General features: G+C 41.4%; 1 protein-coding gene across 2 annotated transcripts in view; it reads right to left on the bottom strand.

Annotated features, from left to right (window-relative positions):
• Positions 1 to 26267, bottom strand: part of CBLB (Cbl proto-oncogene B) — a 131708-nt gene extending 105441 nt beyond the window's left edge. Inside the window, exons 1-3 of one of the 2 annotated variants that reach the window (XM_075435514.1) lie at positions 26162 to 26267; positions 24940 to 25098; positions 16334 to 16584 (exon numbers count right to left, since the gene is read on the bottom strand). In XM_075435514.1, coding sequence (XP_075291629.1) covers positions 16334 to 16584; positions 24940 to 25086 — 398 coding nt within the window. In that variant the 5' untranslated portion in view covers positions 25087 to 25098; positions 26162 to 26267. The remainder of the gene's footprint in view (positions 1 to 16333; positions 16585 to 24939; positions 25099 to 26161) is intronic. The other variant, XM_075435519.1, reaches the window with a different exon arrangement.
• Positions 26268 to 27718: the final 1451 nt, after the last annotated feature.

Below are 27718 nucleotides of genomic sequence, written 5' to 3'. Positions count from 1 at the left end.
AACAGTCACAGGCTTGCATATGCATCCATCACTGTTCCAGTATTATTAGATGGTATCTTAAAGAATAAAGGCCTAGAAGAAATTTATATTTTTTCTGAGGTTACTGCAAGCTGCTTCCATCTTTGCTCTGAGGTGTTCAGAGGAAACATGCAAATATGAGCATGGGCATCAGACAGGAATTTAGTCAGACATCAATACAGTCCCATGTTAAAAAGACAGAAGCACTTACAAACATGAATAAATTAAACAAACAAGCACGTTTCGCAGATAGAGAAAATTAGGACACAGACTACCTGAGTCTTCCAACGACATTTATGACCATCATCCTCAAAGGTATTTACTGCAGAACACAGTATTTGCTCACCATCTATGCATACCTATTGCATTCTAAATTAAGAGTTTTACACCAGATTTAACACCGTAGCGACCTGCAGCCTACACTACACCCACACAACTTTCTTGGACTAACATTAAAAGGAACTCAGACTACAGTGATTCATCTAATCAGAAAAGCAGTTGGACTGCGTACCCAACACACTAACGTGCTATGAGCTCTGCTGGCTACCTGACGACACCCAGGTCATCACCTAGATCATTCTTCCCCCTGCAACCTCCACCCACCCCAAAAAAGGGTGAGAAGGTCACACCACTGTTTGCTTCAGGATTTAACCTCTCCGGCTCATGGTGGGGTCCAAGCGCTTGCAACGTCTGACTACAAAGAACAATAAGCCCAAAGTTTCAGGTTCCATAAGATTCTCTGAAGCTTCAGGAGTTTTTTTTGGTTGATTGGTGGGAGTGCGTTAACAGGGGGATCAAACACGAAATCTCATGTTGCTGTCGATTCCATATTCCTTTACAGTGGGTATCCATACTTATTGGTGTTTCCTAAGAGAGGCACAAAAACTAAATATTAAGTCAGCAATTTGTATATTTGCTGTCACTATGCAAATTAACTGATATATTGCACACATAGTTCCTCTCAAGAGGTTCAAGCAACCCATGAGTAGGGTTCATTCCATATAAAACAATAATTAGAAGGATAATCTACTACCGCAGAAACATGGGACCACCTATCTGGACATCCTAACACGACCAGTAGAGCTGCATGACAGAACTATTTTTACATGAATGTCCCGCTCGGCCACCTTTCCTATCAGGGATGTACAGAGGAGCTCTTTCCAGGGGTGTCAGTTCTCAATTTGGATTTCAAAATGTGGAAGAACCTTGATTCGCTTATCTTCAGACTGCAGGCTTGTCTAGTCGGCCTGCTGTCGCTCAAACACCGGCCTACTTACAAAGCCATTTGCTGTTTAGATGGAGGTTTTCAGATGGCATTCAACCAAACAGGGCTTACACCATATCCACTCAAAACAAAACTCGTGTTCAGCAATCCTAATCACACATAAGTAAACCCCAGACATGCAGGAAGAAAACATTCTGGTTACGGCATGTAGTTTTTAAAACTACAGTAGCAAGTGATTGTACATAGTAGCATTTAGTACGTAAACTAAATGCTAGAATTCTGTCGATTTCAAAATCCAATGTGAACTCTGCTCCTACACAGCCATCCACATATTACAGAATCGCCATGTCCTGCCACACAGTCTGCCCTGCTGGGTGTATTAAACAAGATGGCTTCTGGATCAGAGAAAGGCTTCCACCAAGAAAATTTTACAACCTGGGGGAATACGGTTTAAGTACAAGGAAACCTGCGACAGACTTATCTCATTTCTCAGTATATATAAAAAAAAGACTAAGCCAGCATGTAAGGGAGACATCAATTAATTACAGACTATTACAATGACAGAAAGAACCCAAATCAGCCAAAAGAAATTCAACAAAACTGGAAGTTCCTCATACTCAAACATAATTACTAGAAAAAAATCACTGCTTTTTAGACTAGGCAACAGTCACAAGACCAAGCGCAAGGCCACCTTATTTTACTAAAAATCTCTTACAATTCTTCAAAAATCGTGGCATCCACTGTAGCTTCAGTTCACTTAATGATAAGGTACTGCTTCAGAGTGAAAAAAGTAAGAAGAGTCTATCACGACACCATAGCTCTAGAAATCTTCCATTCAACTTGCATACATTAATTTAATTCAGCTGATGTTCACCTGGCAAAAATTCACACTTCAAAACTACGATGGGTGAGACTGTGTGTACAGTTTCAACACAGAGCCAACTCTCATATGCAAGCTAAAACACGGCTCTTAAAATAGGGAATTATTCTGGAAATGCTGACACATCTTTAACACTGAGTGGGCGCCAATATAATACACACATTGTGTACACATATGTTGCTGTCTTCCTGGGAAGCTTAACTGAAAGCCCACATGGTTGATGTGGGACAGCAGGAATGCCTCTTTGAAAGCACTCATCCTGCTTATTCATAATATCTCAAACAAAACCCAAGGCATATGGTAAAATTATGCCATTTCACAAAACAGCGCCTGTGACAGCGACCAACCCTTCCAAATCAAAATTACCCTTGATACTCCAACAAAAAAAAACCCACCTTGTTGACAGAACTTCGACACAATATTAAGCATTTTAATATGAACAAATCTTAAGAGCTGGAATTTTTTAGGTCATCAACACAGTTTAATATCTATTACAAAAAGGCTTTTTCTAGTTGTCCTTTTTTTGCTGAAGCACACAGCCATTATAGAGGGTCAGACTCCCAATAGAATAATGAAACAATAGATGGACCATCTGCTGCTACATTAAGCAAACCGAAAATCCAGGAACAGAGTATATAGGAGTTGTACTAAAAATCAGCATTACCTTTCCATTTTCTTTCACACCAGATTCTTATCATTGTGAACTTTTAAAAACAAAACCAAAAGAAATCGTCACACAAGAAGGCTGTAGGAACTTCCATGCATAAATGTATAGGGTAAAGTTCAACATGACATGTCCTTTGAGAAATTTTATTTTTCTTCCCTTGGTAACTCTAACTCATACACAAGGTTCCAGTGACAAAATATTCTGCCTCCTGTTTACACAGCAAATGGCTGTCATTTATGGAACTGGTGTTCCACAAGGGTACAGAAGGATACGACAGGTATCTTAAATACCAGTTCCACAGATATCCACAGCTTAAACACGGTACTCACAGCTATCAGTTGATCTCTCCTTGCTTGTCATTGTCCCCCCCTCCCCAGCTCACACACATCAAGCATAAGGCAGTTAGAACTCCCCGATACGCTTAAAACAAGTGTGAACAAATAATTGCCCAAAGATTGCCTTGGAAAGACTTGCTGCAGAGTAGAGGATTACCTGAAAAAGAAGTACAAATAAGCAGAGGAATAGCACATTTACACTCCTGTTTTTCCTGACAGCTGTTCATAAATTCATAATATCTTAGCTATTCATTTCTTCCCTAGCTATCACCTTTCCAGTAGCCAGGCGGGTTGGGCTTATAGGTTTCAAGAAGTATTTACATCAAAACTCCTTTCAGTCAACCACTCTAACAAAAAACTGCATTTACAGAAATCAGTTTTAATAAAGGACTGATTTTGAAAACAGATATCCAACAGTCTCCCCTCTAAGTCTGTTTAAAAATATATTTTAATATTCTAACAAACTATGTTTGTCTTTTATGTTGCCCATTACCATTTAGCAATAGTAATGCTAAATTCATAGAGCACAAACAAATGAAAACTCTTAAACTTGAGCCCTTTCAGAAGAGCATTTTGCATGGACACTTCCTTTAAGCCACTAAAAAACAGCCATGTAGTGTTCAAACACGTCTCTTCCTGGCATTGGGCTTCATTAAAGATTATTTCAAAGTGACTGCTGGGAACCGAGATCCTCACCCTCACAGAACAGCTTCCCTCCCCCATTTTATTCTCCCTCCCATTGAAAGTGAAAAAATGAGAAAAAACAAACTTCTTTCTCAGCAGACCTTGGACAATTTCATAAGGCAAGGTTCCTTTCAGATAATCACTACCGGCCTGTCAGACAGATGTGCCTGTAGGTAACGAAACCATGTATGCATAGACTGGAGGACAGCTGCGAACCAACCGGGTCGCCAGTGATCCACACTGCCGAACACCTCCCAGATGAGCACGGCCTTCTTACATCACTGTGCTCTGTAAGTGATTAGAGCCCCATTCCTCATAGGGCATTAATTATGGGGATTAACAATAAAATGAAACACATGAACAGGATGTTACATACTTTTTTTTGCTTTGAATCTTTGTGTATTTGCTATAGCCATGAATTAAGGAGTAAAAAGGATATGCAGAGTTCTGAACAAAATAATACAATATAGTCTTCTAATCTGTTATCCTGAAGAAGCCCATTTAAGAAGAGAATAGCGGGAGAGGATTCAGCCTGCTGACATATGACTTCCTCAGCTAGACAAAAAAAGTTGTTTAAATATGCCACATTTTCTGTATTTTCCCAATTGCAGCACAGAACATGTACCATTAAGATGTAAAAACACTGAAGCATTGGCCACTGGGAAGGAGCTGTCAGTAAGATACAGTTATGAAGTGGATTAATAGAAAAGACACAAGCCTTTATCAGTGCTCCTGTCATCCACCATTACTCTGCCACTATAGATGAAAAGCATAGAACCCTAAATACTACTCTTTATTCTAGGAAAACCTGAAAGTGCTGTACTGTGAATCAAATGCTATCATACTTAGACATAAGTGACCTATGATGACTAAGGTAACCAGTAAGAAGTAATCTAACTAGAAATAAAGCACAGGTGTCCAAACGTTCTGTTCTAACAAAAATACCAATACAGCCCATTAATTATGACCCACTCAGCACTATCGAGATGACCTAGCAACTGAATGTACTTTCGTATTTTAGCGTTTCAAAGCTGAAAGTCAGGGCAATATTTGATTACAAAAACACTAGGGTTTTTTCCTAATATTCTAAAAACAAATACTTAGAACTAAAAAAAAAAAAAAAGACAAGCTAAGTTACAACATAAGACACCTCCTTCATTGCTGGTATATTAGGCAAGCAGATGAGCAATGTTCTTAACAGAGATTGTCATCACTTTTAATGACAACCAATAGCTGGAACACAGGTTCAAGGTTTGTGACATCAACGTCCACTTCAGAATTTTCACAACAGGCTGTATATTTGCACAGCAACAAACAGAAATGTTTTCAGGCCCTATTTGTTGCCTTATATCTTCCTTAAACATGCACGACATTTATAGAGTATGAAACACAACTTACACAGCTCTAAGTGTACTGCTGGACGGCTTAATGACCATATCTGCCGAAATTTGCAACTTGGAGTTTAAAGAAACTGTTGACTTTTCTTCTGTCAAAACTAAGTGTTCTCCAAAAACAAGAATGGTGTGCAGGGAGTTCGATATTAAACTTTTCTGCTTTGGCCTGGACAAGTGCCAGGTGTCCACCAAAACCACTCTATCACTCCCCCTCCTCAACTGGACGGGGAGAGGAAATATGATGAAAGGCTCGAGGGTCGAGACAAGGACAGGGAGAGATCACTCACCAATTACTGTCATGGACAAAACAGGTTGAAATTGGGGACCAAAGGAATTTAATTTATCACCAATCAAATCAGAGCAGGATAATGAGAAATAAAACCAGATCTTCAAACACCATCCCCCCACACCTCTCTTCTTCCCAGGCTCAACTTCATTCCCATTTCTCTACCTCCTGCCCCCCGAGCGGCACAAAGGGACGGGGAATGCAGGTTGTGGTCAGTTCATCATACACTGTCTCTGCCGCTCCTTCCTCCTCAGGGGGAGGACTCCTCACACTCTTCCCCTGCTCCAGCTTGAGGTCCCTCTCATGGGAGACAGTTCTCCACAAACTTCTCCACCATGAGTCCTCCCCACAGGCTGCAGCTCTTCACGAACTGCCCCAGCGTGGGTCCCTTCCATGGGGTGCAGTCCTTCAGCAACAGGCTGCTCCAGCGTGGGTCCCCCACGGGGTCACAAGTCCTGCCAGAAAACCTGCTCCAGCATGGGCTCCCCTCTCCACAGGTCCGCAGGTCCTGGCAGGAGCCTGCTCCAGCACAGGCTCCCCACGGGGTCACAGCCTCCTTCAGGCATCCACCTGCTCCAGCACTGGGTCCCTTCCACGGGCTACAAATGGATATCTGCTCCACTGTGGACCTCCATGGGCTGCAGGGTGACAACCTGCCTCACCATGGTCCTCATCACGAGCTGCAAGCGAAAACTCCAGCATCTGGAGCACCTCCTCCCCACTTCTTCTTCATTGACCTTGGTGTCTGCAAGGTTGTTCCTCTCGCATCGTCCCACTCCTCTCTCTTGACTGCCATTACCCCACAGGGTTTTTTTTCCTCCTCTTAATTATGTTATCACAGAGGCACTACCACCGTCGTTGAATATCTTGGCCTTGGGCAGCGGCGGGTCCATCTTAGAGACGGCTGGCACTGGCTTTATCGGACATGGGGGAAGCTTCTCACAGCTGCCACCCCGATAGCCGCCCCCCCCCCCCCGCTACTAAAACCTTGCCACACAAACCCATAACATAAACCCTAAATAATCTAGTAATACAATAATTTAATTTTAAAAAGTTATGTAATAACTAATTCTCTGTAGCCCCACAAACCCATTTAAAATGTTGACTTGCAAAAATCTGACGGTACTTCTCTTAATCTTTACACACTCTTCCACTACCGAGCAGTTAGAATTAAAGGTCTGCTCTTCGATATATAGCTGTAAGGTCTCACCAATTAACAGCAGCTTTAAAAAAAAAAAAAATTAAAGACTGTTCTTACAAATGTTCTTAAGTATGAGATGTTTTATTACTGACCCTGCATTTCATACTTCCCACGACAGACATTCATGACTCAGAATCAACTCTGAGATGAGTTCACAGAATATTCTGTTGGCCAAGGACCATTTTCCATTGGAACAGTTTGAAAACAGATGCTAATAAGTTTCTCTGTCTTGCATTAAAGCCCTTTAATTTATAACAAGAGAGGCAAATTTTTTCTCATGCAGTCATATCTTAAACAATACAGTATTACCCGAAATGTACTATTCTAAGAGTGACAACTAATAAATTTATCTCCTCTAAAAGAGGCAATACTATTTACCATATAGAGCTAACAAAGGTGTTTGGGGGTTTTTTCAGCACAAATAAAGAGGTTAGCAAAAGCCTTTAGGCTATCACTACGACTTGGCACACAAAAGAAGAAACAAATTAAGCTTATTAAAACGTTTCTTGTTTCATAGTGTAAGCAAAACTAGAATGCGTTACAGAATAATCCTCTATGCAAGCTAGGGAGCAATCACAGATTTTCTAGAATGTACATTTCAGTTCTTTGAACAAGTTAGTCAACAGATGCTAGGAAAAAAAAAAGCTAACATTGGACCCCAGATATAACTAAACAGGTTCTGCAAGAGACACTTATTTTACTCACTTGTAAACAAGCCCACAAATCCTTTTCTTTCTGACACCCATACCCAGAGTCTGGTCAAATCCTGCAACATGCCAAGTACTTTCTGAGATAATATAGATATTCATCACTCTCAGTCATATTAATATCAACAGATACTGTGCAATATGTTGGGTCTGAGCTCAAGAGAAGGAGAGACAGTAATTAATCAGGAGCTGGTAAGGCTTCCGTAGCTTATTACTCAGTATTTCTTCCTATCAGGAGACATCCTTAGAATATACAAGGTAAATGCAAAATTGGGGCTAATATTTAAAATGAGATATGGTTGTGTATTTTATTTCTTTATACACATCTGTTCAGTACCACAGACAGAACAAATTAAGGCTCTAACTATTACTAGTGACAGCTCATGTAAGAATTCTGGAATAGATAAGGTAATCTTCACACACATTTTTGCTACAGAAGGTAGGAATCGTTTTCCTATTTATTGTTGCTTCACATCTCAAAGCCATCTCTTTTCACTATTTTATCTTAGGGAAAAGGAACACATTGTTTTGTGAACACTCCCACAATGCTATGAAATAGAGGGGGGAAAAATAATTAAATTTAATTACTTTTCCCAACATTTTTATCCCACTGTACATTCACAGCACTTGCCAAACATCAGCTAAAAACAGGAAAAGACTAACTCATCAGGTGGGCTGTGCAGATTCACAATGGAGTCCTGATATATGTGATGCATCAGACATGATGCTAAAATTACGTCTGTTCTGTCTGGCCATTCAAAAATAAAAAATGAAAGTCTCCTTATAAAAGATTCTCTTTTACTCACACAGAAATTAAATTTAGCTCAATCAACATGTTACCATTGTTTATAATCTTTCATTATATATTTCCAAAATGTTTGTTTCTTACATCTCTGCTATTTCCATGTTCCCCCTTTAGTTTACTGTTTACATCACATTAGGAAGAAATAGTTAAACCTACCTGTTTGTCTAGTCTGTTTTTCAAACATATCAGAAAAACAGTGGTCATAATTATTACGACCAACTATTACTGAAATGAACTAACCTAATTAATTATTTGTTCACCAGTGTTCTGATCTGTGAAGATCTTTGCAAATATAAAGTCAACACATTCTTCAATATGTATTTCATTTCACACAATGTCGAGTACTGGGTAATAAACAGATTATGGTTAAAATCTTCCATTACAAAACAGCATAGCTCTGTAATTCCAATACGAGAAATCTGAACAAACTATGGTGAAAACACACAATGTTTTATCTTATGTTACATACAAATACAGAAATATTTCAGTAATAAATCCTTTAGTTCTACTATGATTGCACTCAAAACAAAAAAAATTTAGAATGTATTAGTCACATTACAAATGAGATACTGGTGACAGTCACCTGGCTGCTTCCTGAGGAAGTTTTATTCCTCATATAAGATCACTTACTGATTTCTTTTTCATTTGTATTATGTGTCAAGATTGTGCCTCTTTTCAGACATAATCTGCTGTTTCCATGTTCTATTTCTCCTGTTTGCTTGGATTTTTTTTTTTTTTAATGGCTGCATTCATTGCAGAGTCTTTTATACAAATATCACATTTTCCTTCAAATCAAGCACACAATATTCCTGAGCCAGCTCTTTTATTCTGAATTTAGTCAAACTTCAACTGTGTTAATCCAAACATATAATGGTACCCCTTTTCAGATTAGGGTTATTTCCTACTCTGTATAGGTCAGTGAAACTTTCATTACTATAGGTTTAGATACATAGCAATCATGTTTTCTAGCCTGATTTTTGATCAAGCATTCTTCGGATAAAAGGATTATCACTACTGCATGTCTGTTCTTATAAACTGGCTTTACCTTCAAAGGCAGGCAAAAGAGCTTCTATGAGCTAAACAACAAGCGTACCACTTGAAAGTGATTATTCTCAACTTCCTTTTCATTCCTTTACAGAATAAAAGCAGATTTTTATTCTTTCATGTTTCTAATTTTTATATATATTGTTATTTTTACAACAATTTACAAGCCATTAGTTTTTCATTTAGGATCTTTTGTGGTTTTAAAATCCTTTTCTTCCTCTGCAATCTGAATAAATAGTTGACTTTAAGTTATTTTGGTACTAATAATCCCTTTGTTCTCATTTGGTAATACCCTGCCCCAAGTAGTGAAGATGATCAAAAACATCTAGAACTTTAAATATTGCCTTACAACAACTGCAGTCACAGAGTCTGTTTGCATTTATGTTGAGAATAAGCTGTCATAACACCGCCCTACCATTTGTAACCTCCACGCTTTCTCACCTGCCCTTTGCAACAAGAGTCTCTTTGTCTGAAAAGTGTGTTTGTTTAACATTCCTTGTTTAATTTAGAGTAGAATCAAAAACAGCAAATGTCTTGTGCTTCACCAACTTTGCACTGAAACTCAATTACTCATGTGGTTCAGGTACACCAAAGGGTTTCTTAAAGCTGTTTTGGTTCACATCTGGTTTTATATCACATCTAAAGAACAGCAAGGGGAGAAGAGGGTGGAAATTCTCATCGTAACACACAAATTTAAAAAAAAAAAAACACTAAACTTCCTGCATTTCCTTCTCCCGTGCAACTCCATCCAATCAGTCACGCATTCTCTTTTCCTCAGAAGAAGCCTCTTTATTTGAGGTTATTCATTGTAGCCCAGTTCCATTCCCAACTACCATTTTACAGGTTATACGTTGAAAGAGAGTGTCTCCTTTTTTCTAGGGACAGTACAGAGGATCAAGCAATGAGTCAACACTCCAGAAGCCTTTCAAGCAGAGTAAGGTGGCTTCATTTCCTGAAAACTTAGTGAGGGAACCATCTAAAAATACCAGTAAATAAACACAAGAGAGGAAAGGACAAATACTATATTCTTGTGCATCACCTTGAGCCAGATTAGAATAAAACAGTTGATATATTTAATCTCTAAAGCATGCTGACATAGCTTAAGTATCGGGGTTTACAGATCGTATCAGAAAACAGACTGATGGTATGCATAGCCTAACTGTTCAGCCTAGAATTTACTGAAGAACAAAAACCACGTAATATGCTTGGAAAATGGGACAATTGACAGGATTCTAAGGAGCCAATAACTTTCACCACAAGATCACAACTTCAAATCCAATACACTTTGGTGAAGGTTGCCATCCTTACTACCCAAAAATTACTGAGTTATCTATGTGATGTTAACCAACAGCCAGAAGTGGCTCTACGAAAAGAGCCATTAACACCATTTTCTGAATCTGTACATTCTATTTGTCTAACAAGAAAACCACAATCCAAAACAATCTCAACTTGTCCAAATAAAATCATCCTGAATTAAACACATACTCTTTCTGATCCTTCTCTCAACCAACAAAATCTCCTCTTTCTGCACACACATGCAAGTTACAAGGCTAGCTAAGCCATAAACTGCCTAACTTCCTGTAAATAAACCAGCACATTTGTGGTGCAAGATCACAGAATCACAGAATGGTAGGGGTTGGAAGGGACCTCTGTGGGTCATCTAGTCCAACCCCCCTGCCGAAGCAGGGTCACCTACAGTAGGCTGCACAGGACCTTGTCCAGGCGGGTCTTGAATATCTCCAGAGAAGGAGACTCCACAACCTCCCTGGGCAGCCTGTTCCAGTGCTCCGTCACCCTCAGAGTGAAGAAATTCTTCCTCATGTTCAGACGGAACTTCCTGTGCTTCAGTTTGTGCCCATTGCCCCTTGTCCTGTCACTGGGCACCACTGAAAAGAGCTTGGCCCCATCCTCCTGACACCCACCCTTCAGGTATTTGTAAGTATATATTAGATCCCCTCGCAGCCTTCTCTTCTTCAGGCTGAACAAGCCCAGCTCCCTCAGCCTTTCCTCGTAGGAGAGATGCTCCAGTCCCCTCACCTTCCTTGTAGCCCTCCACTGGACTCTCTCCAGTAGCTCCTCATCTTTCTTGAACTGGGGAGCCCAGAACTGGACACAGTACTCCAGATGAGGCCTCACTAGGGCAGTGTAGAGAGGAAAGAGAACCTCCCTCGACCTGCTGGCCACACTCCTCCTAATGCATCCCAGAATGCCATTGGCCTTCTTGGCAGCCAGGGCACACTGCTGGCTCATGGTTAACCTGTCGTCCACCAGGACACCCAGAGTCCCTCTCCGCACAGCTGCTCTCCAGCAGGTCCACCCCAAGCCTGTACTGATGCATGGGGTTGTTCCTCCCCAGGTGCAGGACCCTGCATTTAACTTTGTTGAACCTCATCAGGTTCCTCTCTGCCCAACTCTCCAGCCTGTCCAGGTCATGCTGAATGGCAGCACAGCCTTCCGGTGTATCCACCACACCTCCCAGTTTGGTGTCATCAGCAAACTTGCTGAGGGTACATTCTAACTCTTCATTTAGGTCGTTGATGAAGAAGTTAAACAAGGCTGGGCCCCGTACTGACCCCTGAGGGACACCACTAGTTACCAGCCTCCAACTAGACTCAGCGCCGCTGATGACAACCCTCTGAGTTCTGCCATTCAGCCAGTTCTAAATCCACTTCACCAACAACTCATCCAGCCCATACTTCCTGAGCTTCCCTAGGAGGATATTATGGGAGACTGTGTCGAAGATGAGGTACTTCAAGCAGGTAGGGTAAGCTACCTCTCACTTACCACAGGACAGACGTACATAAACAACTGCTACTGCGCTGCAGCTGACATAACTGAAGTCCATCCTCATGCTTACCCGTGTACCTTCTTCCCAAGTCTGTACTTTCAGAATAAGGAGGGATCGGGCTAGAAATTTCAGCAGTGAAAAGGTCTTTACTGACAATGCCGTGTAGTTTGACGTGCCAGTTTAGGGACGTGGATTCAAGAACCTTAACTGATCTCAGTTGTCAACAGAGACTAAAAGGAGAGAAACGCAGTACTTCATAAACCCAGTAATCAACATGAGCAGTAACAAGGAAGAACCTGATCTATCACTTAGACCGTAGGTATAAGATCTCCCTAGAAGACTTGGGCAATGTAAGAATTCTGCACTTACAAAACACTTAATCAAGATGTAAAATCTAGAGGCATGCAATGTGAATCAAGACACTGAATGGCCAGACACACAAGAGAATTTAGCGAGACCTTCTGTACAGGAACAGGAGTGGTTTTGTGATCACCTTGAAGGACCTCCTTAACTCTGGCTTTCCCTTCCAAAGCCACCTCAGGTCTTCTCCTTTTGCCATCTTCATACGTACTGCCCACTACTTACAAAATATCCATCTTTCATCTTATCTTAGTCTTCCGCTTCCGCAAAGCCACTTAAAAACAAGTAGCCAACAAATTTTGGCTGAACCAAGCAGCACTTAAGATTATTAAAAGTAAGTATAGACCCTGGGTTTATACTTTTCCTCTTCTCCACTTATAAAGGGCATATAGCAGAAGGCATGCAATATTAAAACAGAAACTAACAAGTTTAATCTCAAGATGTATTCTTCAAGGACACGATTTACAGGTAAGCACAGGAAAGCTCACACTTGTCTCCATTATTCAGCAACGGTTGTGTTAGCCCTGAAGACCATGTCCAGCATCTTGAATTAATCCAAATATAATCTCCCCATTGCCACTACTCCTTCTCTAGTCTTATTACTGTAACTTACATGCTTCATTTCCACACCTGGCTAGCATATTTGTCTAAAAAAACCTGCTAGCCTACAAAGTTTTTATATTTTCTAGATGCGTAATTCTGTAATGCAGCAAGACAAAAGGAAGTTTGGGCTTCACAGAAATTATATCTTTCAGCTTTAGTCTATTTCCCAATAAATAACTGGGTGGGGGGAACATGCCCCTCCTCCCCCCAAATCCAGACCCTCAAAGACACAGAAAGCCTTTTAAGAAGGGTAGATATACCTGAACCAGTAATTTTAAAAAGTTTATATTAATAACCTTTAAAAAGTAAAATCTGTGACAAAAAAGACCTTTCAGTTACTTCAGACATAGAAAAACTTCTGTGCAGCCTATATCTAGTACAATTTACAGAATTTATTGAACATCATCTCTTACTTCGTTAAGCAAGAGGAGTATGAGACAACGTAATTTTATACTAGGCACCATATCCATAAGGTAGATGCAATTCAAATTCATATACAATAAACAAACTTGCAAGCCATACTTTCTCTGCTTCGTACTCATCCTACAGAGTACAGAGTGACAGCACCAACTACTTTTAAATGGCTATCATACACGTTTGGTATCAAACACCGGCTACAGAGGCAACACCATCACAAAGTAAGCTTTTGTGCATAATCTGACTAGTACACTATCTTGTTTCATCTACAGGATCTTTGAAAACTAAAACTCATGCCCAGTTCTTCACAATAGAGTAATTTTGGTGTCATCAGGGACATAAAAATCACATATATATTGACATTGGTTCCTAAATGTACCATCACTATAGAAATTAAAAGATCATTCAATAACCCCAATAGGTGAGAAGTATACCAATCAAATATATACACAGAATGCTTCCAAATGCAGCCAGTTTCTCTTTTTCATGATGACCTTTTATCCAGAAACCAGAGACACTAACAGAAAACTAAACACAGAAATGTAGGACTGAAAACCACAGAAACTAGCCATGTGTCAACATGAGAGGCTTCTGGCTTGCCTTTTTTTTAAAAAAAATTGACTGTACTTCAATTTGACAGTCATTTTAGAAACATCTTCAAAAACACTTACTTAAATGATCACCCCTATGTTGGCATTAAAACATTAACAAATACAGTACTTAGGTTAATGCAGGCATATTTGGAAAAAAAGGCTAAAAACATTAACAGCTCCTTTTACTAACTTACCAAGATTTAAGTATGTTGAAGCACGACAGAGCAAACTAGCACCTAGTCATAGGGCTCAGCAAACACAAATACCTTAATTCAACTTCAAACTAAGCTATGCATACAGATAAAGCATCACCAGTAGATGAGAGTACGCTGTAGTCACAAAGATGTAGACTTTAACTTATAATAGCATGAGGCACGAACTGCTGAAACAATGCTTATGATTTTTTGTTCTGTTTAAGCATTCTGACATACACCCAGAACATAGTTTGTATAGGAAACACAGCTAACAATTTTAGCACAGGAGAAACATTTCTACTGTACTCCTTTCATCAAGCTTCAAACTCCATCAGTCAGGCAAAATAACATAGTTGTCACCTTCTGAAACACAAGTTTAGCGAGCCTGAAGTAGTTGTTATGATTTGGTGGACTTCACCACTATGTTTTGTTTTAAAATCCCTCCTCTCCAATCATCTCACAAAAATGGTCCAAACATTCTTCAAAAAACTGTTTGCTTCACAAAAGACATCCTTATATCATCACTTTTACTGTTATGCAGGGCATGAAGTGGGTAATTGGAAAGAAGAAAGCAACCCTAGCAACTAGATACAGTTACTAAGACACTGATAAATGACTGTACAGACCATGTATCAGACTTTTTCAAAAATCGACACTGAAACTGCCTTTAATTTATTGCAAACTGTAAGCAAAACCATAAGGAAATCTGGGTTTCATACAACACAGGGAAGTCAAAATAAAAACTGTTTACATAATGTAATTTAAGTCAAATGTCCCTTACTACAAAAAAGTTCTTACTTCCTTTGCAACTTGACGACTTCTGGACATACAACAAATGAGACATTGAAAAAAGAACTCTTAAGCTCAGCGCTGAACAATTGTTCCAGGGGTTCTGGTAAGAATCCGTTCACAGCAAAAACATTCCTTTACATACTTAAGTATTCAAATACAAAAAACATTCATCAAGATCTTCACCCATCACTAAAATAGTTCAAACAGTGTATTTTGGTCCTCTTAGGCAAATTGCTCCAAATATATTCACAATTGGACAGTCTTTACGTACTTAGAAAAAAAAATTCCTTAGACGTTAAGCAAGCTTTGGACCCTTTATCAAGCACCATAGACTATCACAGTATACTGAATACCTATAATCATTGCTAAAGATCTGGAAGGAACATATGTATAAATCAAACACAACAGCAGTGACATTTACAAGAACGTAGACATTTCACTGTGTCTAACAACGCTTTCACCAGCTGTAAAACTATACTACAACCCTGTCTCTGAGCTCAGGTGCAGACAAAATAGCAGGGATTCAATCCTCCATTCACTCCCCCTCTATCTCCCATTCCCCACTATCTCCTTCAAAAAGGAAAGACTCTGGAAGCAGCATCATATCTTTTGATTTAAAGATATACCACAGACAGTAGAGTCTAATTGCTACAACACCGCTGTACGCCTTCCCAAAACAAAACTCCAGATTTTGAACAGGAGTTCTTGAAATATTATTTTTTTAAATATTAGGTAATAAAATCAAATATTCAAAACTTCTTCACTCACCACCAAGAGTATACATAAAGTGGACATTAATCCCTGTTATTAAAACTGAAACACTGCAAATCAGGAATCCATTAGGTTCCTGTAAAGGCTTCTCAGCACCAAACTAACATTATCTTCACCTTACGCTAACATCACACAACTTCTCAAAAATGTGAATATTGTTTTGCTTCATTTCATCATTTGCGAAAGCTCGAAGTCAATATCCATCACGGCTCCCACAGTTTTAAGAACTAGGGTAGGGAGGTCAAGCTCAGTCCAAGTAACAGGCATTCGCTCTCTGCCAGAGGAAAAACTACATACTGTAAGGCCCTGTGAACAAGCAATTACAATGAAATGAATGTTTTATGAAGGAAATGCACTTGGTTTTAAAGGTCACAAAGTGACAGATAAGAGCACACACTGGAATAAATCCAGCAAACTACTGACTGACCTGCAGGTTCAATGAAACCAAACAATAAATATTTCTGCTCTTTAAATAATTAAAAATGTCAAAATACAATGGCTGCAGAGAAACAGTGTTAAGAATGCAGACAGGCAAGACAATCTACTTCATATTGAAATATTTCACTTACCTGTCCTGTGACTGTTCCTCATACATTCTTTCCTTTCCTTCTTTGAAGAGTCTTATAGCCCGTTTTGATTTTTTCATGAGACTGTCAATGTAGATTTTAAAATATTCGTTCTCACTGAGTTGTGCAAGTTTCTGGTTGTCATCATATTTGCTCAGTATAAGTCGCAAATGTTGGTAAGTGTCAGGTAAAATGTCAAGTATGTAAGGTGGGCTGTTTTTCAGTTGAAGCTTTGGGTTTTGGCACAATCTTACCTGTAAGCAAAAACAAGAATGTAAAAGACAAGAAATATGTTCTGGCAAAAATTGATCTGATATCTTTAAACTAATGGGTGTAAGCACACTTCTCTAGCGTCCAGGCACAAAGAATTAAATACTACTTCATTTATATTCCCTGAAATCTCTACATAGTCTCTAATGTCAAAGGATGTAAAATTTAACTTACTGTTGTCACATCTATAAAAACATACTTCCACTGAGTGGGGTCTTGCTTTTAAAGTAAGAATGTCTTTGCCTGCCTGCTATATGCTGAGGAGTATATTATCAAAACAAGTATGCAACTAATGCCAGGAGCAGTAGTTTCATACAGATTTGCTCGCTGCAGGTGAACTTCCCTATGGATGTTTAAATGTCTACTAAGAACCGACCTTATAAATTACCTTGTCATCTGCTGGGTCTCTCTGTTCTCTATTCAGCAATATAACCTCTTAGAACCTACAGGAATTTGAGCTTTGAGAGGTCTACATATATGAAAACGGTCTGAACAACACCAGTGGTTCAAAAGCTATTAGCTACAACCAACAGAAATTAAGTCACTCATACACAGGTATCGTAAACCAGGAAACAAAACATTATAAACTCAATGTCTTCCAGTTCTTGGCTGTAACAGAAGATAACATCTTAATGGACTTGGAATCATCATGTTCCTAAATGGCACAAAAATTAACTGAATAATACATATTACTTAAACTTCAGATTAATTCAACACGTTTATTTGAATCTAGTCTCCCCTGGAAATGTTTCTGGAAGAAGGTACTGTTTTCGCTTCCTGAACATATACAAAGTTAGAGTAATTATCTCCTGGATACCCAAATTCTCTGGTAGTTTGTTCTGTACTAGAGATACGGGTTGTTTTTGAGTGCTCCTGCATCGAGCTATTCACACTTCACTAAAACACTGCAGAGAGACACATTCTAGACATGTGTGTGCAGCTGTACATATGCAAATACTTATGAAAAAAATTAAGTCCATGTGGTATAAAAGTTTTATAGGTATCATTTGGAGATTGCCACACTATATATTAAACTTGTACCCTGTAACATTTACCTCTCTAAACTCCAAGCTTTATCGCTATTGCTGACCCCTCCTTCAATTTCTAGATCTACATCATTAAGAAATTCACTGTCTTAAGACTGCTGCCACTAACAGAACTTTATGCCCCAGGAACAGCAAAGCAAACATATAACTGTTTTTCCCCTCCTCTCATTTCACTGATCCATTGTTACTTGAGTAATTTCTACTTTTCTTTCACCTACTAGACCCAGCAACGGATCAGGAACCCTGCTGATGTGTTGTAGAATAGACAGTCTTTCCCACAGAGAAATTCATGATCTCAACAGGAAAAAAAAAAAAGACAGCAGGTGGATGCCAGCAAACACGAATACATGAGCACAACACTGTTCAACATGCTAAAGAGTGGTTCAGGGCACTAGCAGTTAAGTATTTCTAGATACAAAGAGCAAAGCTTCAATGCAAGCTCTAAAGTAATTTGGTGGCTTATAAAAGAATTTCTTCCTAAGTTGAGGAAGAAGCTGGAAGGAAACATCAAGGAAGTAAAGCATATAGATGTTTGGTCATCTCTTCACCAGGTGATGAAATCTGGAACTGCAATTGTGAGACAGTAAGAGACTTTGAAACTGAAAATAGCTTGTTTATATTTAATGTGATAAAGAAAAGATTATCAGGATAAAAAAAAAAAGACAACACAGTCCAAATCATGGGTTATGAGATGCCTGCAGCAGCATTCTCAAAGAATAACATTTGGATACAATGGCACTCTTTCAAGGTCACAAAAGTAAAGCTGAACTTACTGACATACAAAATAGCAACACCTGGATGAGAGATTTAGGTGAATAGATTGATCTCAAAGATTCAGATGCAATTTTTAAAAAGCAGTTCAGGTAAAGGAGTTGCCCGAATGAAGGCAGGATGATGGTGTCACCTCAGAAGATCAAGAAAGGAACTAACAAGAGAGACTTAAGAAGGATATTAAACATTTTCTTTTAGTTACCTGAAATTAAACTGCAGATAGAATTATTTAAGAACATTTCAGAAGCATGACCAAAAAATTTTATGTGTGTAGACAGATCTCAAAATCACCCATGCAGAGACATACATGAATTTCTTTTTGTAGAAGAGTTAGCAGAACCGGAATCCCAAAGACAGAAGTTAAAACCTTTATGAAAAGTGTAGACATTTTTCATCTGAACTACTGTACCCTGCGATTTCTGATTTACTGAAAGCTTGAAACAAGACTGACATTCTTCCCAAAGCCAACTACAGATGACACAAATCAATATCACTGGTCAGGCGTTACAACCTTCTGGAACAACAAGCACAAGGAAAAAAAAAAAAACAGCTGAAAAGAGGAAAATATTTATTCAGGGGAAAAAGTCAGCAATGAGAGCAGACCACAAGCAGACAAGGCCCCAATTGTTTTGAATTGCTTATTTATTCTAATTTAAATCTCATGAATAAAGAATTAATTCTCTTTCTGAAGTCCATCTTTTCGATCAGATATGCCAACAAGCAGAAAAAAGCAAATTGCTTATGCTGATCGGTGTATTTTCAACAGTCAGTCCATTCAACTATACAAAAAGAACATCCAGTTATAAAGAAATATTAGTTTCTCCTTCAGATGTTCTAGAAAGTCTTGTTCAGTCCAGTACCATCACATACAGTCATATAGACATCAAAACAGGATCTTGTGGTCATCATGGTTTACAAAGCTTCACCTTCTGCTGAATTTACAGAGACAAAAAGAGCACATTACTAGAACCTTTAACTTCAGAACAAGCCTTTAACAGAGTCATACAAGAACTCTTCTACAGTATAACTCAGTCTTATGCATTCTCACTGACAAAAATGTTAACATTTAGTTCACGTCAGTCATCTGGTGCAGTAGTACAATGCTTTCTTCACTTCATTGAGCACACAAGGTTTCTGTCCAAAGGAAGTAAGTTTGTAAAGAGATGGCTGGTAAACCATATGGTTTCCAGAGTCAGGATGTCCTGACACGTACCACAGCGGTTCACAATTAAAAGTATGCAATAACAAACGACATCTGCTGACGCCAAAGATTTACCATTGCACCAGAAGTGGCACATACCTTCCATCAAAAGAAAACAGAACTCAAAATAAAACAACCAAACAAACAAATAAAAAAAAAAAAAGACCTCCATATTGCACTTTACAAAGCAACCCTCACCAACACTTCAGGAGCAGACACCAATCATATCACTGTATCATTTGTGTATTGTTATGACTGGAAGTAAGCATGTATATATTTAGCAAGCATTCAGCCTCAAAAATGAAAAGCACTCAGTCAGCAAGCTAGCAAGAAATGTCTCTCTCATTGAGGTAAACTGAGACAAAGCTAAACTCCTTTCACTACCTCAACTCAGGGCAAATCCAAGTATTTACTCCAGAATCACAGAAACAATAGAGTGCAATTCTGATCGTGAAGAACTAAGGCATACTCTGGTGTATCAGAAACAGACTTTGAAACAGTTAACTCAGGAACTTCCACAGAAGCTTACTCTAGTGCCCGCCAAGAAAAAACCCAAACTCCTCTTCCCTCCTCTCCCCACTCCCCAAACAAAATAAATACATTACTCGTAACATTTTTTAAGATATTTGATTTAAATTATCAGGCACTATTTCATATAATCTTCAGAGATGAGAGTAATGGATGCCTGTTTTATTTAGACAATTAGTTTCTTACAGAAAACTGTATCTTCTATTCACTTTCTAAAGCGAACAATGAAGTTGAAAGCCCTGGACTCGTTTGACAAAAGAACTTTTGTTCAAGCAAAGTGTAGTGGTCCTAAAACAATCTGTTTAAACACCTAATGCTAGTCAAAGACAATGCAAGGAAAGTAACACAGCTAAAACAGAACAGGTATCTAATGAGTAGGACATCCGCTAGGCACTGTTTTCAGCTGCAGGGAATGGAATAGAACAATCAGATCGCCAGTGCTCGCACATCACACTTCAAAACCGCCTACTGAACCGTATCTTCTGCCACACTACAAAAAAGTCAAAGTATTAAAAAACACTTTTGACACACCACAGACAGCATAAAGGTAGTTCTGTAGTAAGATACCATAAGATTTCGCCAGAAAACCACAACACACAATGCTACCAACAATGATTTCTAAAGAGCTAAATCAGGGAGGGAGCTACTAGGCAAAACGGATGAAATCTGATCATTACGCTCCTTTACCACGTATTTTTTCCTGTCAGAAATTACCTTAACTGCAATACATTCCACAGAAAGATGGAGATACGGGTTTTCTTTCTGAAAGAAATTCTCATCAAAATGTAAGCAGAGGTGACCGATCACCAATTTTTTCAGCTGAGAATACATTAAGTGCTTGTTCAACAGCTACCACACTGGAACTGTGCAATATACCTCCACCCTGGAGGAACAAGCAATAACAACCCTGACAGCTGACTTCGGTGGGCCATTTATACTTTCTTCTGATTAGAAAGAAGCTTCCATTTCTCTTTTTAAATGTTTATTCTTTTTCCACAAACAAAGTATGCAGGACCTAAAACTTCCTATCAACTTCGACCAGGTAATACACTGAAGAATACCATGGTTACGATTGATGGTATTTAACTGACTTGGAAAGTCCCACATTAATCTAACAATCACATAAGTGTTGCAAAATAACCAACACACACATAGTTTCAACTACTGTGCTCTGTATACTCACTTAGATGCTGTTGAAAATTTCGATGCTGACAAATAGTAATGTGGTTTTCTTTAAATTAACAAGTTACACAGGTAATATAGCTTTTACTCACTAAGTCATGAGCTTTGGAGACGCACTTTAAATTCCTCTTGGGTAATTATTAAATAGCCAATCAAATTGCCATTCCCATTTATGTAGTCAAACAACTGGGTGGGCCACGACAGAACGTCCAAACAGTTTTGACAATATTGTTAATCTTCTAATAACAATACACAGCAAGTTTCTAGGTTTAAAAACCATTAGGTTTAGAATCTCAGAAAAAAAAAAACCCATGCAATTTACACATAGTTTAAAGGAAGACTTTGAGTTATTAGTTAGCAATATTTTTTTTTTATTTACAGGTTATGAACTTTCTAAAATACACATCATGTTTTAAAAACAGTAATTTGCCTGCTAGAAGTTCAGAGGTATATGGTCAACTTGCTTATACAATGCTAGCACTGGAAAGCAGTGCTAGCCTTCCAAACCATAAAAGGAGTATTATCCTTTGCATTGCAAAAGGAGTTAAACAAAATATTTTTGGTTCTTAATGGTAAAGCTACTGCTTGCCCATGAGAGAAGCAGCAGGGAAACTGGACATTGATGCTAACAGTTGATGCCCCTTTAATAATGCATTAGTACTGTAAATTCATACAAAAAAAAAAAAAAAGACATACCAGTAAACCTCAAAAAGTACTGATCCCAGTGGATGAAGTACAAAACCGAAGATGCAGATATAAGATACACAGACAGGTAACAATTCACATTCACTGATTACTTACAACAAGATTTTTTTTTTTTACTTTCCTGCAAGTATGTTGCTTACATTAACTTTTACAAACAGGGCTCTAACCAGGAGCACTATCCCAACGTTCTCTGCTGCTAAAGAACTCTTCGAAATCCTTCACTTTTTCAAACTGGTAACGGAAGGTTAAAAAGAAGATGCTTAAGCAGAACTGCAACCTTCTGCCTATTATAACAGCTGAAGCATCAGCCCATGAAAAACAAACATTACCATGAAATCTGAACAATTCCCAACCATGACATACAACCAGTTCTACACAGAGAAGTTTGCATGGTATCTAAGTAGCCAGAACTTTTACATACACCATAAAACCACACTCAGAGTATAGTTCTCATAGAGTAGCAATATTTGTAGCATTGGTTAATCTGTTACTGTTAAAAACAAGTAATTCACGCAGAACATCTCATTCCCAAAGAAGGAAATTACATAAAGAAATAAAGGAAAGCCAAAAAAAAGGCAATTTTCAGAAAGAAAAAAAGTAATGTAAACCAGAAATTATCGAGCTCTTCCCCTAGTTCTTAACACTGGTCTTTTTTCATCATTTTGTCAAGATAATACCTTTGCTTTGTTTCCATTCTCCTTTTCCCTAACATCTTTACAATGGGAGAAAACTTTAGCTACTGCAAACTTCAGCTGCAGCAAAAAGCTGGCTAACACAGCTATTACAGTTAAAGAATAAACAAGGATAATGACTGTTACTACAACAAGCAAAATAGGCCTCAAAGCTACAACCTTACCATGGACGGCACCCCACGGACTTCGTAGAGCCTACTGCCGTCACTAGGTATTAATCTGATCAGTGGCCCACCACACAAACCAGTTGTAGGACATACTCCAGAAATGGGATTTGAAACAACAGCCTATCGAGCAGGTTTCTATTTCTGATTTTAATCCCTGGTTTTGATCTAAGCAGACCAGAAAATTACCTTCTAGTAAGGTCTACTAACACATAAGGCTAAGAGACTTAAATTTGTTTGCCAACATATTAAATTTACTCAAACCCATCCTTTCACTGTAAGTACCAAATGCTAAAAACTGAGGCAGCAAGCTACAGCATTCTCACACTATGACATCATCCTGTCTGGTATACTTTAATATAATTTGGAAATAAAATTTGATTAACTGAGAGCAGCTTAAAGAGGATACATTAAAGATCCAAACTGAGGACGTTTATCCAGTAAAATGAAAAAGAAAGCACAGCGCAACATCCAGCCTTTCCAGCTACTTCTACAGAACAGGCCTTACTGGCTGTTCTGATGCTCTGCTGTCATAGTGACAAACACAGTTATCCTACAATAGCTGAATAAAAGCAATCCACAAGTCCAAGCAGCGGGACTAAGATTTTCTGTTAACTGTGTATATACAAACCACTCGGGGCACGACCTTACCATAGAGATTTGTAAATGGCATGACACATGGGGAAATTAAGCCATACATTCCCCACGTGGTTTCAACAACAAACCAGATTCCTGGTTTCCAAGCCAAAAACTTCCCTCTGCTGAAGAGTGGTTGTTTCCAAGTACTGGTACTTGCAGCTCTCACTACAAGATGCTCCCTGTTTACAGCACCCTAATCATTAACAGGAAAATGTCAACAAAGTCTTTGTGATAATAACCATTTCTATCAAGGCTGGTTTTTAAGTTTACAGCCATCATCAGAGATTGTGGTGGAAATACAGATGCTATGTCTGGAGCATCAAAAAGAAGCGCATACAAGGACTCAACCTAACATTCCAAAACTACCATTTACTACGGCACACAACATGAAATAATCTCCGTCATGTCAGTGTAACTACTTATGAACTTTAAGAAATGTTAAACATCTGAAGCATCTGTATTTTTACAAGACCCACAGGGAAAGCAACCGGTGACACTAATTCACGAAGAAGCACCGAGTTAAAAAAGTCATAGCTCTCTTGCCATAGAGACCCAAGGCTAACAGGTAGTAATCCTCACTCCCCAGCAGTTTCAAGCGGAAGATCTCAAGTACCACCTCACACACGAAACAGAGCACCTGTATCCCCTGCACGGTTATCCGTGTTATAACCAAACTGTTCCTACCATTGGTAAAGGAACTCTCCTAGCTAATCTATCATCATACAAGCTGTCATTTTGTGCAATGATAAACAAAACGTATCAGGCTAGTGCAGAGAACTGCAAGATCTAAAACACTACGTTCTATCATCCCGCTTCCTGAAAAATTAGTTTCAGCACAGTCTATTTCTCGCTTCAAAATGAAGAGCAGAATTACTCAAAAATCATTAAAATGCAGAACACACACTTAAAAGTTAGGCGTGCCACACTAATCTGTTTACTAAAGTGACAAGAGTGACATCCCCCAGTCCCCACGCACATTCCTAAAAGCACAAACCTATCTACGCTGCCATCGCCAGCACGTCTCACAGGGCGATCAGCTCAGCCGAAGTTTCATACTTCGGAGGTCTCGTTTGCAGACTAACAACGTGACCCAACACGAAACACGCCGAATACGTGACTGCAAGTCTAAGTCAAGCAGCTCTGCGTTAGGACAGCTCTCCAAGTTTGAGTCATTTTACAGTGCCTGAAAATAACAACAGCCTAAGGCAAACACGCACTTTTGTTTTGCCTCCACAAACCAAGATTTAAAAAAACGTAGCCAGAGGCCATGGGGTGATGGGGGAAGACAAATGGTGCTTAAATAACCTAAAACATGAGTCCCCCTTCTTCCTGAGGCAGGGAGGAAGCCGTCGTTTCCCCGCGTGTGCCCACCCGAGCAGCCCCACAGACAGACGGACAGACAGACGCTCACCACTTTGTCCATGAGCTTCCAGGTCTTCTCCACCGTCCTGCGGTCGGCAGCCGCCTGCTTGGGGGGGCCCACGGCATCCTGGATGGCATCGATGAAGCCCAGGATCCGTCCCTTGCGCGGGTTCCGGCCGTTGAGGGAATTGGCCATCGGGGAGCCGAGCTGGCCGCAACGACAGAGAAAACACGGGCTCACGGGGTGCCCCCGACACGTCGCGACAGAAGACCGCGCCGCAGCCAGCGAGGCAACGCTCCCCTCCTCGCGGGCAGGAAAGGGCAAGGCCAGGGCATGTTTAGGAGCAAGTTTTAACTTCCCACGACAGACAGGGTAAACCCACCTGGGCCGAGCTTACAGCGGCAGAAGCGATCCCGGATTTACCGCCAGCACCAACCGGCGGCAGGGGGGAACGCACCCACCCCGCCACCCGCCCGCGGCTGCCCCAGGCCCCAGCCCACCCCGCGCCCCCGGCCGGCCCCTCCGCTCGGGCGGCCCCGGACCCCGCCGCACCGGGCACATGCCCGGCACCACACAACAAAAGCGGAAGACCCGCGGCGGCCGCGCCGGGGGAGGGGGGGGGGGGGGGGGGGGGTGGATCAGACAGGCAGGCAGCGAAGGCAGCAGAAACCCGCACAGCACGCGAGCGCCCGGGAAGCGGGCGGGCACCGACCGGCCTCGCTGGCTCCCGGCGCACGCACACGTACAGCTCAGCACCGCGCGGCTCTGTGCCAGGAACCGGAGGGGCCGCGGAGCAAAGCCCGGAGCAGGCGGGGCGGGGGGAGGCTCCTCGGCCCCCCGCAGCGCCCGCTTCCCCCCTCGTCAGACCCCGGCGGCGGAGCCGAGCGCAGGCGAAGCGTCTCGCCGGACGAGGCTCTCCTCCCTCCGGCGGCGCCGGGCTCCGCTGCCCCGGGAGGCAGGCGGAGCGCATCCCCCCACCGCCGCCCGCGCCCCGTCCCGACAGCCGCTGGCGATCGCGGCGCCCGCTCCGCGCACACGCCTGCCGCCCCGCAGGGCTCTGCCCTGAGGCGCTGCCGCCCCCCGCTGCTGCTGCCGGGGGCGAGCGGCCGCTGGCCCGCGGGGGCAGCACGGGGAGTGCTACCGCCCCGCCGCCCGCATCGCCCTGCCGGCGCCACAGCCCAGCCCGCCCGGCGGGTGGCTGCGTGCGGAGAGAGAGAGAGAGCGCCCTACAGACACATGCAAGAGAGAGTATAGATACAGGCACACGCACAGGTCCGTACGCGGCACCGCTCGCAGCCCCCGGCAGGTCTCCCCTCACTCCCGCAGAGTGAGGCTGGCTCCCCGGCGGCGGCGGCCCCGCTGCCGCCTCCACCCCCTCCCCGCGGCGCTGTGGCGGCCGCTCCTCTCCGCGGAACATGCCCACCCCCAGGACAACACTCGGCCCCGCGCATGCGCCCCACCGCGGGAGCGGGGGAGGGCGGGCGGCAACGCTGGGGAGCCGAGCCCCCTGCTCGCAGGCGGGAGCAGCCCCCTCAGAACAGCCAATCAGAAGAGGGAATTGTGTTTGCTTGACGTGCCCGCCAGCAAGTGAGCATGGAGCTGGGAGCGGGGCGGGGTGGAGGTCGAGAGAAGGCTTCGGCGACGGGAGTGGGTGGGCTGGAGGGGCTGAGAGTGATAGGAGAACTGACCAGTGGTTGAGCTCAGAGGGAGGGAGGTGGAGCTTCCGGTCCCGCCTCATCACGCTGGCCCGCCTGTTTTGGGGCTGAGGGGGCAGTTTGAGGCCTCTCGGGGGCCGGGGGGCGACGGGATGCGCGGGGAGTCCGAATCCGGCCCTGGCTGCGGCGTGTCGAGGGGTTAGGGACGCGGCACGGGGCTGTGGCAGCGTGTCTGTCCCGCCTCTGTTGAGGCAGCGGTGCCGCTGCCTGTTGGAGCACTGGGTGTGCGTTAAAGATCAATATAGTCATTATCGGTGCCGCCGCCTTGAGCGTTCCACCTTTGCGCTTCTCCTTCATGCCTTTGAGAGTTTGTTAGGGTTTTTTTTTTTGTGGCCACAAAAACCGGGAATTTCTTTTCCTTCTGTACGTCAGGTTTATTTCCTCGGTTTGTGAGGGCGTGGGGAAGTTTGTTGTGAAGCAAGAGCTGAGATTTCCCCTGTGGAAATGGGCCGGAGAGCCGCACGGAGCGGCGAGGCCTGTAAGGCTTGCGCTGCCCCTCCGAAAGGCGGTGAGGGAGTACGTTAGTGCATTCTAGTTAAAAATGCCCCTGCGTGTACATTTATTTTGATTTGAGTGCTTTCTGTGGGGCTATGGTAACTAAATCCCAACTGATTAGTATGTTACGCTTTTGTTTTAGGGCAAGTTTTCCTCCTAAACTTGTATGTTGCGTGTGAATCCTGGAGAAGAAAGAGTGAGGCTTACCTGCATAGGGTACAAAGCGTTTGACTTCAGAGTCTTTTGAAGACGTTCCAGGGAGTAATTATGCTTTGCAAGCATTAATCTTGTAATTAATTATCATACAAAGAAATAAAAGTACAACACTTAATAAGTTTGAGGCTGTTTTCTGAAGACAATTGTATAGAGAAGTGTTTTCAAGTTCTGCTTTTCTGAACATCAGCGAGTGTATTTTCTGTGGCAGTTTCTTTGGTAAAGATTTTTAAAAAATGGTTTGCTCTTGATTTTTTCCTGTTTTTCTGGTCTCTAGCTTTTAATGATATGAGAGTCAGGAAAAACAGTAGAAAAAGTTGTAGACTGTTTCAGTGTTCCTTGTATTTATATTGTCAGTTACAGGTATTTTTATTATTTATATTGCCAGTATCTCCCCGTTGATT

This window comes from Opisthocomus hoazin, chromosome 1 (genome assembly GCF_030867145.1).
Source record: "Opisthocomus hoazin isolate bOpiHoa1 chromosome 1, bOpiHoa1.hap1, whole genome shotgun sequence".
Lineage (NCBI taxonomy): Eukaryota > Metazoa > Chordata > Aves > Opisthocomiformes > Opisthocomidae > Opisthocomus > Opisthocomus hoazin.
This window is presented reverse-complemented; position numbering and strand designations above follow the sequence as displayed.